General features: G+C 51.7%; 1 protein-coding gene across 1 annotated transcript in view; it reads right to left on the bottom strand.

Moving 5' to 3' along the window:
* Positions 1 to 2,200: 2,200 nt before the first annotated feature.
* The window catches only part of LOC119092151 (serine protease nudel), a 35,675-nt gene continuing 24,779 nt past the window's right edge, over positions 2,201 to 13,096 (bottom strand). Inside the window, exons 25-35 of the mRNA XM_037215127.1 lie at positions 12,794 to 12,911; positions 11,935 to 12,038; positions 11,279 to 11,493; positions 9,667 to 9,887; positions 9,143 to 9,224; positions 7,290 to 7,383; positions 6,229 to 6,361; positions 4,714 to 4,815; positions 3,947 to 4,114; positions 2,502 to 2,628; positions 2,201 to 2,303 (exon numbers count right to left, since the gene is read on the bottom strand). Coding sequence (XP_037071022.1) covers positions 2,235 to 2,303; positions 2,502 to 2,628; positions 3,947 to 4,114; positions 4,714 to 4,815; positions 6,229 to 6,361; positions 7,290 to 7,383; positions 9,143 to 9,224; positions 9,667 to 9,887; positions 11,279 to 11,493; positions 11,935 to 12,038; positions 12,794 to 12,911 — 1,433 coding nt within the window. The 3' untranslated portion in view covers positions 2,201 to 2,234. The remainder of the gene's footprint in view (positions 2,304 to 2,501; positions 2,629 to 3,946; positions 4,115 to 4,713; positions 4,816 to 6,228; positions 6,362 to 7,289; positions 7,384 to 9,142; positions 9,225 to 9,666; positions 9,888 to 11,278; positions 11,494 to 11,934; positions 12,039 to 12,793; positions 12,912 to 13,096) is intronic.

The raw sequence follows: 13,096 nt of genomic DNA, 5'->3' as shown, positions 1-13,096 counted from the left end.
AAAATACACTTTTTCAGTTATATATATATATATATATATATATATATATATATATATATATATGTGTGTGTGTGTGTGTGTGTGTGTGTGTGTGTGTGTGTGTGTGTGTGTGTGTGTGTGTGTGTGTGTGTGTGTGTGTGTGTGTGTGGTGTGTGTGTGTGTGTGTGTGTGTGTGGTGTGTGTGTGTGTGTGTGTGTGTGTGTGTGTGTGTGTGTGTGTGTGTGTGTGTGTGTGTGTGTGTGTGTGTGTGTGTGTGTGTGTGTGTGTGTGTGTGTGTGTGTGTGTGTGTGTGTGTGTGTGTGTGTGTGTGTGTGTGTGTGTGTGTGTGTGTGTGTGTGTGTGTGTGTGTGTGTGTGTGTGTGTGTGTGTGTGTGTGTGTGTGTGTGTGTGTGTGTGTGTGTGTGTGTGTGTGTGTGTGTGTGTGTGTGTGTGTGTGTGTGTGTGTGTGTGTGTGTGTGTGTGTGTGTGTGTGTGTGTGTGTGTGTGTGTGTGTGTGTGTGTGTGTGTGTGTGTGTGTGTGTGTGTGTGTGTGTGTATGTATGTATGTAATACGCATGAAAACCGAAACGACCGAAGGACCGAAATCGAAAGCAAAAAAACGACACCGAACGACCGAAAGCTGGAACACTACGTAGCTCCATTCAAGGTCCCAGGAGAGCAAATCAACTGATAACTGACTGTCTCAAACCCACCTGCGGCCAGCCACATCCAAGGGACAAAGGCAAGCGCCGCCACGCACGCACAGCTTCCGTCCACCGTTGCGCTCTGCGAGGGACCGAAGTCGTCAGTATGACCTTAGTCACGCTGACTTGTTGGGAATACTGAGAAAATCTCACGCGGCCATTATCACGGAAGAATGTTTCCAATCGAAAGTGTCAAAATTCGCTAGTTTTAAATATTGGTGATTGGTGCCGCTGCTGCCACACTTCCATGCAGACTAGTGCTCGGCGCGTGACTTATTTCGCATAGGCCAAATTTTGTTGCCAACCATTTGCGGACCAATTAGTCAAGAATGTGAAACGCTAGTCCGGTTTGTAAAGGATGCAAGCGTAATGCATTCCTTGGATGTACCTGTTATCTTAATATATTCTACATAAGCGGGATCTCCAATGAACCGCGCTGACCCAGACCTTCTCCCTCTCGCACCCCTGTCCCAGTCCACAAAAGCTCAGACACAAATTTGGCCAACGAGTAATTGCGTCAACACTCAAGCCTGCAAAAACGTATCGTAAACACCACTGCCGCGCTGACGTGCAGTAATAAATCAATCCCGGGGAACGCGCACAACTGCGTGTTTGTTGCTGCCAAAATAGCTTAATGAGTGCTGCGTATCAAATGAAAGTACACAGCTCTGAACCAGTCTGAAATCACAATCTCTTTTGCCGCTCTTAGCAGACATCACTCGGCACGGCAATCACGTCCCATCGCAGAATGAGCAACCGGAATGCAACTGCACGTCTTTGTGTATTGCAGATGTGACGCCAATGCCGTATAGCTCACTTAAACGGCCAGGTCAACAAGATGAGGCCGTCATCACTATGCCGCGTGAGAATCACGAAGTGAGCTAACAGAGCTCTATGTGCGCCAATGATAAAGTTCTCGTGGTGTGACTGGAGCTAATCACGCGCTGTTCCAGAACAGCACCAAACTTTCTCGACACGAAACAAATACTAGAGGATATTTGCGATTATCAACATGCGTATACATCCACACAAAAGGCAACACATTCCCCATGCATGTGACCGGATCGTTATACACCAGCGAAACAATTTGGCCAGCAATTCAACACAACTTGGTGATCCGGTTGGACAAACACAGCAGCCTATGTTCGTCTCATAAATCGGAAGCACGAGCAACTCCACGAACTGGATAACAGCCCCGACAGCCGACAATTGCCACAGCGTGTGATGAATTGAAGCCTCGCTCTTCCATTGAGGTGTCACATCGTAGCTCGCATAGGTAGGTATGCATATCGTAATGGATTTAACAATTTCAGTCGGCAAGGAGGCACGCGGGCAAGGTTTTCACCTGTTTCGGCCGAGCGTCAATGCTTTACGCTCACAGCGAGGACAAAACATGAAGACAAACGGGTCTACTTCTCATGTCACCGTAACAATGTGCTTCAGGTTAATCCAGCAACGTTGTCTGCACGAATGCTTGAAAATAGTTTGTGTCAAGTTAACCAATCTCAGCTGACCACGTCGATGCGCAGCGCAATTTTCGCCCGCGATACATTACTCGCACGATATGTAAACCGCCGACTTTTCACTGCCTGGGATTTCTCGCATATCTGTGAACTCCACCTGAAAGCAAAGGCGATGTGAGGTTCCGAGCGGAAAATCACAGTTATGCACTCCAACGGCAATGAATTTACGAAAAAGAGTAAGAAATAAATGTATGAGAGTTGACTTGATACGAACCTGTCTGACCTGGTGATCCGCCTGGCAACTGACCTGGTGATCCGCCTGGTGACTGACCTGGTGATCCGTCTGGCAACTGACCTGGCGATAGCCGAGCTTGGCGCAGACCTGGCGCGAGCGCTCCTCTCTCCACACCCGCTCCGGGACGGCCATCCAGCGGCCGTGCATACGCACCACCAGGAAACCCTCGGAGTCGCAGCGAGGAGACCTGCGGGGGCAGACAGGCGGGGCTGAGCTGCGCAGAGACCCGCACCACTCAGGCCACACGTGGGCGACACCACCGACCAGAATACGGCCAAACCACCGCTGTGCTGAGCAGTGCAGTGGCCAGTGCTTGCAGTGGATGCTCGCATGAAGCATCCACTGCAACTAACCACCACTAGACGTGCGCCAATGGTGGAAAGGCACTTGATAGTGCTATAGTGTCCGGACTGAAAGTGAGGTTGGCGTATTTTGATGTCATTCGAAGCCCCAGCCCGACGACAGTTTAAATAACACCAATGAAAATGACATGTCAAAAGTGTCACACGCGTGATTGCAAAAAAAGTGTCAAGCGTCATGCAGTCGTACTGGAGGCATGTATGAGCGATCATTCGTGCAAATGCTGTTGGCCTTATGCTGGGGCTGGAATGCAAGAGCGGGGACAGCAGCCCCGGCTTGAAAATGATTCGGGTTACAGACAGCAATGCGTGCCATGTGCTGTTTGCGGTGAGCTTGAAGAATGCCATTAGATTGGAAGTTAAGCAGCTGGAGGGTGGGTTCCATGCTAACCTATGTTTTTGTTTGAACGGGACCTAACGGAAAAGAGCCTGAGGCTCCGATGCGGGATAATAAGCCGGTCGCGCATGGCCAATATTTTTCGAGAAAAGACCTCGCTGGAGTTTAAGTGTTCATAGAATATCTGTGCACCCACAAAGGCTGCTTACCTGTGGTACACATACCAAATACGGAAAACATTTCCTGAGTGAGCTTTGGTGCGGCAGGCTATACCAAGAACGAGTGGGAACGAGTCCTGCTGCACTGAGCGTAGGTTCATTCGTCGTAGAGCACAGTCGCACTGTGAAGAGCACTGTCACACACGGGAGCGGGACAAAGTGCCTTTTCACCCGAAGCCATTTAGAGATACGGATGACAAGGAACGTATCAGGATGATAGATTGAACAGAAATGAAGGCATCATAAATGTGGTCAAGGTGTGGTCGGAGAAAGGAATATATCTCCAGATTTCTGTTTTCACAGAGCGCTCTGAATGTGTGTGCAACATGATTCATTGTAAACACATTGCTTGAGCCATCAATGATACATTCCTTTCGTTTGTCGCTTGCCACAACCGGGATCGATCATTTGCTGCGTATGATTTAATTACACCATGCCATTGGCAGCGCTTTACCTCACGATAAAACGTGGGAAGTGTGATCGGATCCTGCGCGTAGCCGCCAAATGCGCTCAGATTCCCCGTGACTTCAACAACTGCACCTGCACGACGTCGACGCCACTAGCGCCGCTTCTCCGCGCGAAGCAACTGACCCCAGCAGGGTCTCGCTGACGTTGAAGCTCGGCCTGCCCTGGTGATCGGGCACGCTGGCGGGCAGCTGTATCAGCAGGCATACGCAGTGCTCCTCGTCCTCTCCGCCGGCGCACTGGTAGCTGACGTCACACACCTCCGAGCGCGGGATCAGGCTGACTTCGGGGTTCCTGCGGGCGCGGCCGATGACGTCAGGCCCGATGGGCGGAGACGTCGCGCGAAGGGCCGAACGGCCAGCGCGTAAAAGACGATACATGACATCACTAGGGCGCAGGTCGCGAACCGTGAAGCCGGGCGGCAGGCACGCGACAGACGAGACATGACGTCACAAAGGTGCACAACCCGGGGCGAGTGATACCACAGGCGCCCGAGGCGGGGCACGTGGCCGGCGGGAGCGGTGGGCAGAAGAGACTCCGCGCTCCGCACTAGCCGGGAGGCCGTTGGTGGCTGAGATGTGACTCACGATATTCTGCATCCGATAAGAACGAAGGGCACAAAGCCAAGTTTGCGCAAATTAAGCACCTCGGCAGTGCATACATGCAACACGACGAGAAAGTAATCATTAATACAAAACATGAATTCACAAAGACAGGTGGGGAGTAAATATTCCGGTCAAGCACATTTCAAGACAACAAAACCCGGCTAACAGTGTCACTGCAGTGTCCCATCATTCAGTGTTCCCATTCAGAGACGACAGTCAGGATGGAGGGGGGGGGGGGGGGAGGGGCGGCGGGCAGATGGTCGCATCAGACCGACCGACGCCACATACCGGTAGCAGCGGAATCTGTCCGTTTCGTATCTGCAGCCAAACTCGTCATCGCCCGTTATGCAGTCGACATTCTGGTCGCAGATGAGCTCCGGCGCCGCCAGCCTGGTAAAAAGGTGGCGCTGCACACCTCCAGAGAGCTAATTGCGTTCACATGTTCACGCATAGTTGCATAGATTTTTTTCAAAACCTGCATCTACTTTTTGACTGTCGTCACGACACTGCGTGCTCGGTGATCTATTACACGCGCACTGGAAATACGCGCGCCAGGTCAATTTTAGTGGGGGAAATGCAGACCAAGGTCACATACATTGAAATGCATCAAGTGTGTGTTAAGCGACTGTTTTTCATTCATCTCCATATTGAACGGAAGATATAGCATAATGCTTCACCGCAGAGGTGGATCCAATCACAACATAAGCCAAAGCTCAGAGTTAGTTGACTTCAGGTCTTGTATGCATCGAAATAGTTATTACGTGCTATACTGAAGCAGAGAATAGGGAAGTGATTTGCAAACAATAGTTGAATAATAGTAGTGCTACATGGTGCGAATGCGGTTTCACAAATACAGAGCCAATGAAGCACATACATAGTTGTTTGGGATTCGATGGCATCTTGGCGCGCGGACAGTTACTCAATATTAAGCTTCACGCTGCCGACTGTCGCTCAAGCGAAATAAATTATAAATAAATTATAAAATGCATGTATTTTCACTTGTATAGCAACTGAAAACTGATATCATATATATATATATATATATATATATATATATATATATATATATATATCAAAAAGCTCAGACACATTTCAGTCAGTGAAATCCATTTATATTGACCTAAATAGCGTTACGTGATCTTACCAGCCATCCTACATACAACTGTGTTTTTACGCCTCGGACCATCTTCTATGAACGACACACGGGACCTATTTCCGGTGACTATATCGGACCGTCTTACTTAGATACTTTCCGTGAATTCCACCAACATTTTTCCGTAAGACAGTCTTGTATTGGCAAATTAAAATATAATAATCCTTGGCACCGAGAAAGTAGCTTGAGGTGGCCAGAATTGGGGGAGAAATCAGGTCTGGGAGGAAGCTGGTCAACCTTGATGGGCGAGTTCCTTCAACTGATTCTACAAAAGTGACGCCCCTGCATGGGCTCAAGGTACACATGCTCAATGGGACCACTTAGAAGACGACCATAATGACTAAGAACTTGGTAAGCTATTTAATGAAAACTAGAGCAGTATCTGGTACTTGTTAAATTTCGAAATACTTCCGGCGCTCTTGTCAGCATCCAGCCAAACGCGGACTAAAAATCATGGTATTATGTGATTCGGAATCCCATCTTCTTGTTCACAGATTAATCGGATTGCGGAATCGAATCCAGCAAGTCAGCAATAGTGAATCAAACCAATCTCATTCACATATTCAAACTGTCTGAAGGGCACAGAACTACCAAAAGTGAAGGCAAGGGAAAGGGGATGAGGAAAGACCGGAGATGGAGACACCTCTCACCGGAGGAAGCCGCGGCAGGTGCAGATGTCGGGCTCATCGGCGCCGTTGAGGCAGCCGGCGCGGCCGTCGCAGTAGGCGCGGTAAGGTCGGCAGGTGCCGCTCTCCGCGCACATGATCTGGCCATCCGCGCAGTCTGCCGCGCCACGGCGACGGTCATCGTCCCGCCAAGGTCACAATAGGCCATAGAAGTCCACTGAATAGTGTGACATGTTACAGCAGTCACAGAAAGATGCTGAAAAACGGCGTTACAGCACGCCACTGTATGTCAAGCTCCTTGCACGCCGTGTGGCCTGAGAGGTAGACAGGGATCCTTTTCCCCGAGACGTTACCGAATGAGGTTTGTCAATGATGTGTAATAATGAACACCGTGTAGAGAAAAAAATGCATGCAAACATGTATTGACGTCATTTGTTCATTTGTGTTGTCATTCATACCAGTGAAGGTGCCACTTTTATGGCTGCAGGCCCGCAATGTGCGGTTAAAACAACTTAATTGGTAGCTCTGATACGTACCAGCTGGCAATGGTCCTCAGTAGAATTTACCGTCTGCATGACCATGGTGGTCTAAACTGCGGTTGTACGGGATGAACCGCTTCATTACTGGAAAACTTGGCTTCAGGCTATTTTGATGTCCATTTTGCATCTTGGATCTCAACTACTTCAAAAGATGATTACTTAAAGTTCATAAAATGAAGGCCAGGGGGGGTTGCCGACTCAGAATGACATAAATCAGTATTTTGCCTTGGGAAGCATACCGCATAGTCCAACCTTGTTAGACATTTTTTGAACCAAACGTAATGACCTAGAAAGCTTAAAATTTGGCACAAGTGAGTTTATCTAAATTCCTGCCTGCTCTGTACGTTATGTGTCTCGCAATCTTGGTGTTCCAGATATTGGCTGGTAAAACTGACCTCTTACCCGAGCGTGGCGCGTTTAACCGGCCGCCTGGACGCGTTTTGCCAGCAAACTCTACCAAAAACCACCTCCCTGCCATATTTATGGACGATCCAGTTACGATAACCACTGGACGCTGGTGCGGTTCCGCTGGAGAGTAATACTAACCACACTGGCCGCTGGGAGTGATGCAAGATGTGACGTTGAAATCACAGTCCACCTCGTCCGAGCCATCGTCGCAGTCGGGCGCGCCGTTACACACCTGCACGTGCGCATGGGATCATTATCAAGCTTCGCGTACTGCACAACGGTGCACATGCACACCAACGCTACGTGGCCTGGAAGAGTTATTGCAAGCCTGCACAAGGGAGACGGGTTGATCGCAGTGTGTTTGCTTATTATTGTGGCACACTTACACACCCACAAAGCTACTGTTTTGTGGTCAGGTATACGCTACAGCTCTTCACAAGTCATGTGGTTAGGGGTTCAGGCTTATGGCCCACCGGATTCAGCATATTATCGGCACGTCCTCAAAAGATTCAGACCGGATGGGAGGATCTTAAACGCTGGGTCGGACGCAGCAGAAGTGAGGCCAAGGTCGTGTGTGCAGCCGTGTGTGCATTCAATGCACTCGCAATGTGCTCTACGCAATGCGGTTAGCTTTAAGCAACCAGTTGGCTGCGTCATGTCACGTCACGTCACGTCATCACACGTCACGTGACTTCACTACACATCACGTCATGTCATTATACGTCACGTCACGTCACTACACGTCACGTCACAACACGTCGCGTCACCACACGTCACGTCACGCCGCCACACATCACGTCACATCACCGCACGTCATGTCACGTCACTTGACTACACGTCACGTCACGTCAATACACGTCACGTCACTCAATGTCATGTCATGTCACCACACGTCACGCCACTTCACGTCACCACACGTCACGTCACGTACTGTTGGTCACGTTGGTCACTGTTGGTACTGTACGTCACGTACGTCACGTACTGTCGGGCTCATGTTTTGCCAGGCATTCTGACTTGACAGCATGTCAAGCCGAATGTGTGAACGGTGGACTGATTTGCAAACCTGGGGGCGTAAACATCGCCACTTAAATTGTAGGTGACTTGTTCGAATCAGCTTCTGGACGAGGCCAATTCAAAAGGCATACCGGTTCAAATCAATGGCAAAGCTCGCAGCCGTCCGCCGTACACAGTGCAATTGACATACGCGAATATTCGATCACACCCATGGAAACAGAGAGACAGGCCGAGGTAAGACCCTGCGTGCTGGTTTCGTTATCGCCGTTGTTTTCGTTGTTCTTTGGTATGTTGTTAAATGTGCTGGGTGCAGCCCGTTTCCCAGCGGCTAGGCGTCGGCTGGCCGTCAGGCATCGCCCAGCCGCTGTTTCCGCCTACGCAGTCAGCCGTCAAGACGGCACCGGGCGTCACGTGACCGCGTCAGTGGCGTAAGCAGGGGTCACCGGGGCACGTGCCTGAGATCTCAAAATCAGTCACATGGCCTCTTATACCGACTAACCCCCCCCCCCCCCCCGCCCCCGGGACAACGCGGGCCTCTATTTCGGCCAGAGGCCGCCAACACCGAACAGTCTGCTGCGTATCAGTCTGAGCCCCGGGGGCCCACTTCCCAAGCAGGGACGAAGCTGGGCTCGCGATCTGCATTGGTTGGGGCCACTGAAGCAATAATGAACCCCTGTGTTGGCCAGGGGCCTACATAGCCACCAGGGTACTGTGTCGGCAATGGGCTCAGAGTCGACCAGGGGAATATTTGCCTAACAGAGACAGGGACAGGACCCCGCACACTTCTTCCTCGCCTGCCCGCCCCGCAATCCATTGCAACCGCTGTGTGAGGCCCGAAAATGTTTACAAAATGCGTGTGGTTTCAGATAGCGTCTAGTCGCGAACGTCTTTGAACGTGCAACGCGCCCACATTGGAGGCGTGTGCCGATCCCAGCTCGGCCCCGGTGTCGAATGCGCCACCTTCGCCGCACTCTGACCTTGGTTGGGTGGATGCACTGCCCCAAGGTGCACCGGTGACCCGAGCACGGAGGTTCGGCGATCGCCACTGATGGGGTACAGCTGCCGATGGCACAAGGCAAGACAAGATAGATAAGATTGACAAAATAAGATAGACAAAATAAGACAACACAGGGCAGGAATGACGAGACAGATGGTGCATCGGGGAACAGGGGACCGATCAGCAACTATGGAGGAGGATACAGCACGACACTGGTACATGTAAGGACGAACAGAGCACAAACAGACTTCGTCAAGATATAGTAAAAATTTCCACTATGATGGATAGAAAAAGTCATTACTTGTTTTCTGGTTTAGTCAGAATAGTTTTGGACATTTTCAGCAGGATCTCTTTGAGCAACTTTTTAAATTAAATGAGACCGAGCTAAAAATCTCCACCCAAAACAGCAAGAAGGGGCTTGCTTGCGAGACGCCCTCCGCGCCCTCCCCCCCCCCCCGCGCCCGTCACCCAGACGTCTGACCGCGGCAGGCCAGGCCGCTGCACCTGTCCAGCAGCTCATCCCGGAACAGCTGGCCCAGCTCCGGCGGCGCCGTCAGCGAGATGTTGAGGCAGTCGAGCCGCCGGCGCAGGTGAGTGGCCGACAGGCGGCGCCACCGGCGCTTCCGGCCGAAGCAGTGCGGACCGTGCTCGCGGAACACGGCAGCCGCCCGCCAGAGCAAGTCGACCCCCCGGCACAGCAACGCTCCCGACCAGTCGCCGGCACTCTGGAAGTGGAAAGGGACGGAAGGCGGTGGTCATGGAAATGTAACATTGGGTTCAGGTCACCGAGACAGACAGGGGAACGATAGGGCGGCAGAGGTGGATGCATCCGCCGATAAGAGCTCGGCAAAGGTTGTAAGGAAAGGCACAGACGGTTACGGTAGAGTCAAGGAGGTCATAGAAGAAGAGTTCGAAGAGGTCGCATAAGAGGTCATAGTCACACAAGAGGTCAGGGTCACGCGGGATGTGAGAGGAGTGAGACACTATGGGGAATGATAGGCAAGTTATCAGGGAGGCTTCAGACTGGCATGGGTCAGATTAGCCACTTTTTGCCATAAAGATTACTTTTAAGCCATCGAATGCAAACGCAAATATGAATAAAAATTATATATATATATATATATTTAATAACACACACACACAAAATATGACAATAAAATGGATTTTTGTTCTATATCGTCGTTTAACCGCGTCTCCTGGTATATTGAAGATCGATAACTCGGTGTCAGAACACTTGAACTCATCATGCCGAACACAGGGAGGGAAGGTAGTTTTTTATTCATTCCCCTAGCTCCTAACTTTGGGAATAAAGTCGGTCGAATCCGGGGAGATCCATTGATTGGCATTTTGAAGGCAAGTTGCGTCGTTTTCCCCTGCTCTGCCCCTCCCCCTTCCTTTCCAATTCACTTTGCAAAACCACACCCCGGTCAAATTACTAGAAGCTACCACAGAAGGCCCAAGGGTCCCTGTGTGGTCCGAAAATCCCCTTGATGGTCTGGAGGGGGAAATCTTCGAAAGGCAAGAGGGCTCTCAGCAGTTATGTGGCCCCCATAAGCGACCAGTGTGTTTCTGGTGCCCAGAAATCGCCCGTCAATGGACCAGAAAGGCACGGAGATACCCAATGGGAGCGTACTGAGTATCTGGAAGGAGCAATTTGATACTGTCCAAGTTTCTTTTCTGCCAAAAAAACCCTTTTGGAGTTTTTATCACTCAGTCCACTCACTTTTCTTTGATCTGCGTGAGGCGAATTGGGCTCTTCTAAAGGGTCCTTGGATCCCCGACCCACCTCTAGTTTTCTGGTTTTCCAAAGCCGGAGGCCCGGCCCTCACCCATCGCCCCCCCCCCCCCCCCTCCCGCCCAAAGGATTTCCAGGCAACGTCATAGAGGGGTACAGAGGTACAGAGGAGGTCGCAAGCAGGTCACAGGAAGGTCACCGGTCGGTCACATGGAAAATCGCACGGGGAGGCTATACGAGATAAAACGATGGAGGCCGCTGGCTATTCCAAAAAGAATGCAGCTGAGTCACAAAAATAGCACCATGGATCAAGTATTTGACTTGGCAGCACCCCACAGATGACATCAGGCACAAGGCCTAGCCTGCGACTGCCGGGGTCACCTGGCAGCGTGCTGTGGGCGCCGGCAGGGTGCAGACCATATCCTCGGGGCACACGGGGTCGAGGCGGAGCTTCACACCCTGCACTGCGCCACCACCCCAGCCGACAGCGAAGCAGTAGTCCACGTGCCTCAGAGCAGAGCTCCTGCCGGCAGTCACACGACACTTCGCCCTCAGGGTGTAGGAGGAGAGCAGCGCAGGGGCTATGGTCGGTCGCCCTGGGGCGCGCGTAATATCTCAGCCATGGCTGCAAGAAGAGCCGTCACCAAAGACTGCTAGCACAGGCGATGTTGGCTACCAGACAGAAAACGCAGTTACCTGTCGTTTGAGGTGCGTATCGAGACGTCTTGACTGCAAAACGACGAGGAATAAGCAGATCCAGTAAGTTCATGTTCCTTGCGTGTAGCTATACACTGAAAATATGCCTACTGCGTGCGATAATATCTCTTGTATGTCATTGTTCTCATACTACGGAAACAACATATGTCACGGAGCAAAAAACAGCTGTACCGGACACATGGCCCTCGCCGGGAACGAAACCCCAACCTGCCGCCCGCCGGGCTAACCCGCCACTGACCCGTCCTCGGGCGGCAGGCAGGCCGGGTAGGCGTGCTCGCCCAGCGCCAGCGGCCGGCTCAGGTGAAGCAGCGTGACGTCACCGTCGCGGGAGCGGAAGTCGACGCGCACCGTCTGGTGGGCGGGCGTGGCGAACAGCTGCCGCCGGTGCTCGCCCGCCCGCACGGCGACGTAGTCGGACGAGGGGCTGAGAAAGGTGAGGATGCATTACACATTACCCCTTACACATGCAGGTGCATTGATGACAGCTGCGCAGAATGGGCTGTTCCCTGTGCAGTCAGGTATGCTTTAGCGCAGATTTATCACAGATAAAGCTTATGCACCTAGCATCATTTTAAAACGTTGGCTTTGCATAGCACGTTAAGGCAAAACGTACTCCAACGTACGTACGTACAACGTACAGGCAAACACCGCGTTCAAAATAGCTCTACTGGTGTCCAAATGTGAGCCTGTAACCCCAAAAAGATCCAAAGATCCGATCCCATGATCATTTCACGGTAGAACTCAATGGTGTCCTGGACCCAACCATGGGACCCAGTCACACATCTGCCAGCGTCTAAGTGTTTGATCTTGATCACGCCGTGTGACGCCAAACGTATACACGAGATACCCCCACACCAGGTGATGCTAAACGTGTGCTTGAGACCCATGCACACCGGGTTTTACCAAAACGTATACCTGAGACCCATACATATCAGGTGACGCCAAATACCAATAACACTTCGGTGTATAAGCTGAAAAGCAAGCAATTCAAGCGCTGTCGCGTAAGTTGTTCGGGATTATGCATTTGTGTTCACAACACCTCCATAAATGAATATCCTGCACAATTAACAACGAGTAAGGCCTAGCTTTGGTATTTTTGTTATGATGAATCACTCGCGATGAGCCTTATGGAATGATTGTATCGAGGTATGGGAAGAATGCGCGTGTCGGCTGCGTTACCTGATAAGGTCAACCGCCTCGGATGACGTCATCACCCAGCTGGGGCTGATGAGAGTCGCTCCGGTCACCACGGCACCGTCCACGTATACGGTGACGTACATGGGCCATACCCCGGAGCCTGCCGACAGTCCGGGTCACCTGGGACGCGGGTCACGCACTGGGGCGCGGGGTCACGCACCGGGACGCGGGGTCACGCACCGGGACGCGGGGTCACGCACTGGGGCGCGGGGTGGCACTGGGGCGCGGGGTGGCACTGGGGCGCGGGGTGGCACTGGGGCGCAGGGTGGCACTGGGGCGCAGGGT

This window comes from Pollicipes pollicipes, unplaced genomic scaffold, assembly GCF_011947565.3.
Source record: "Pollicipes pollicipes isolate AB1234 unplaced genomic scaffold, Ppol_2.1 Scaffold_3447;HRSCAF=4054_pilon_pilon_pilon, whole genome shotgun sequence".
In the NCBI taxonomy this organism is placed as follows: Eukaryota; Metazoa; Arthropoda; class Thecostraca; order Pollicipedomorpha; family Pollicipedidae; genus Pollicipes; species Pollicipes pollicipes.
Note: the sequence above shows the minus strand (reverse complement) of the source record. Positions and strands in the feature narration are given on the sequence as shown.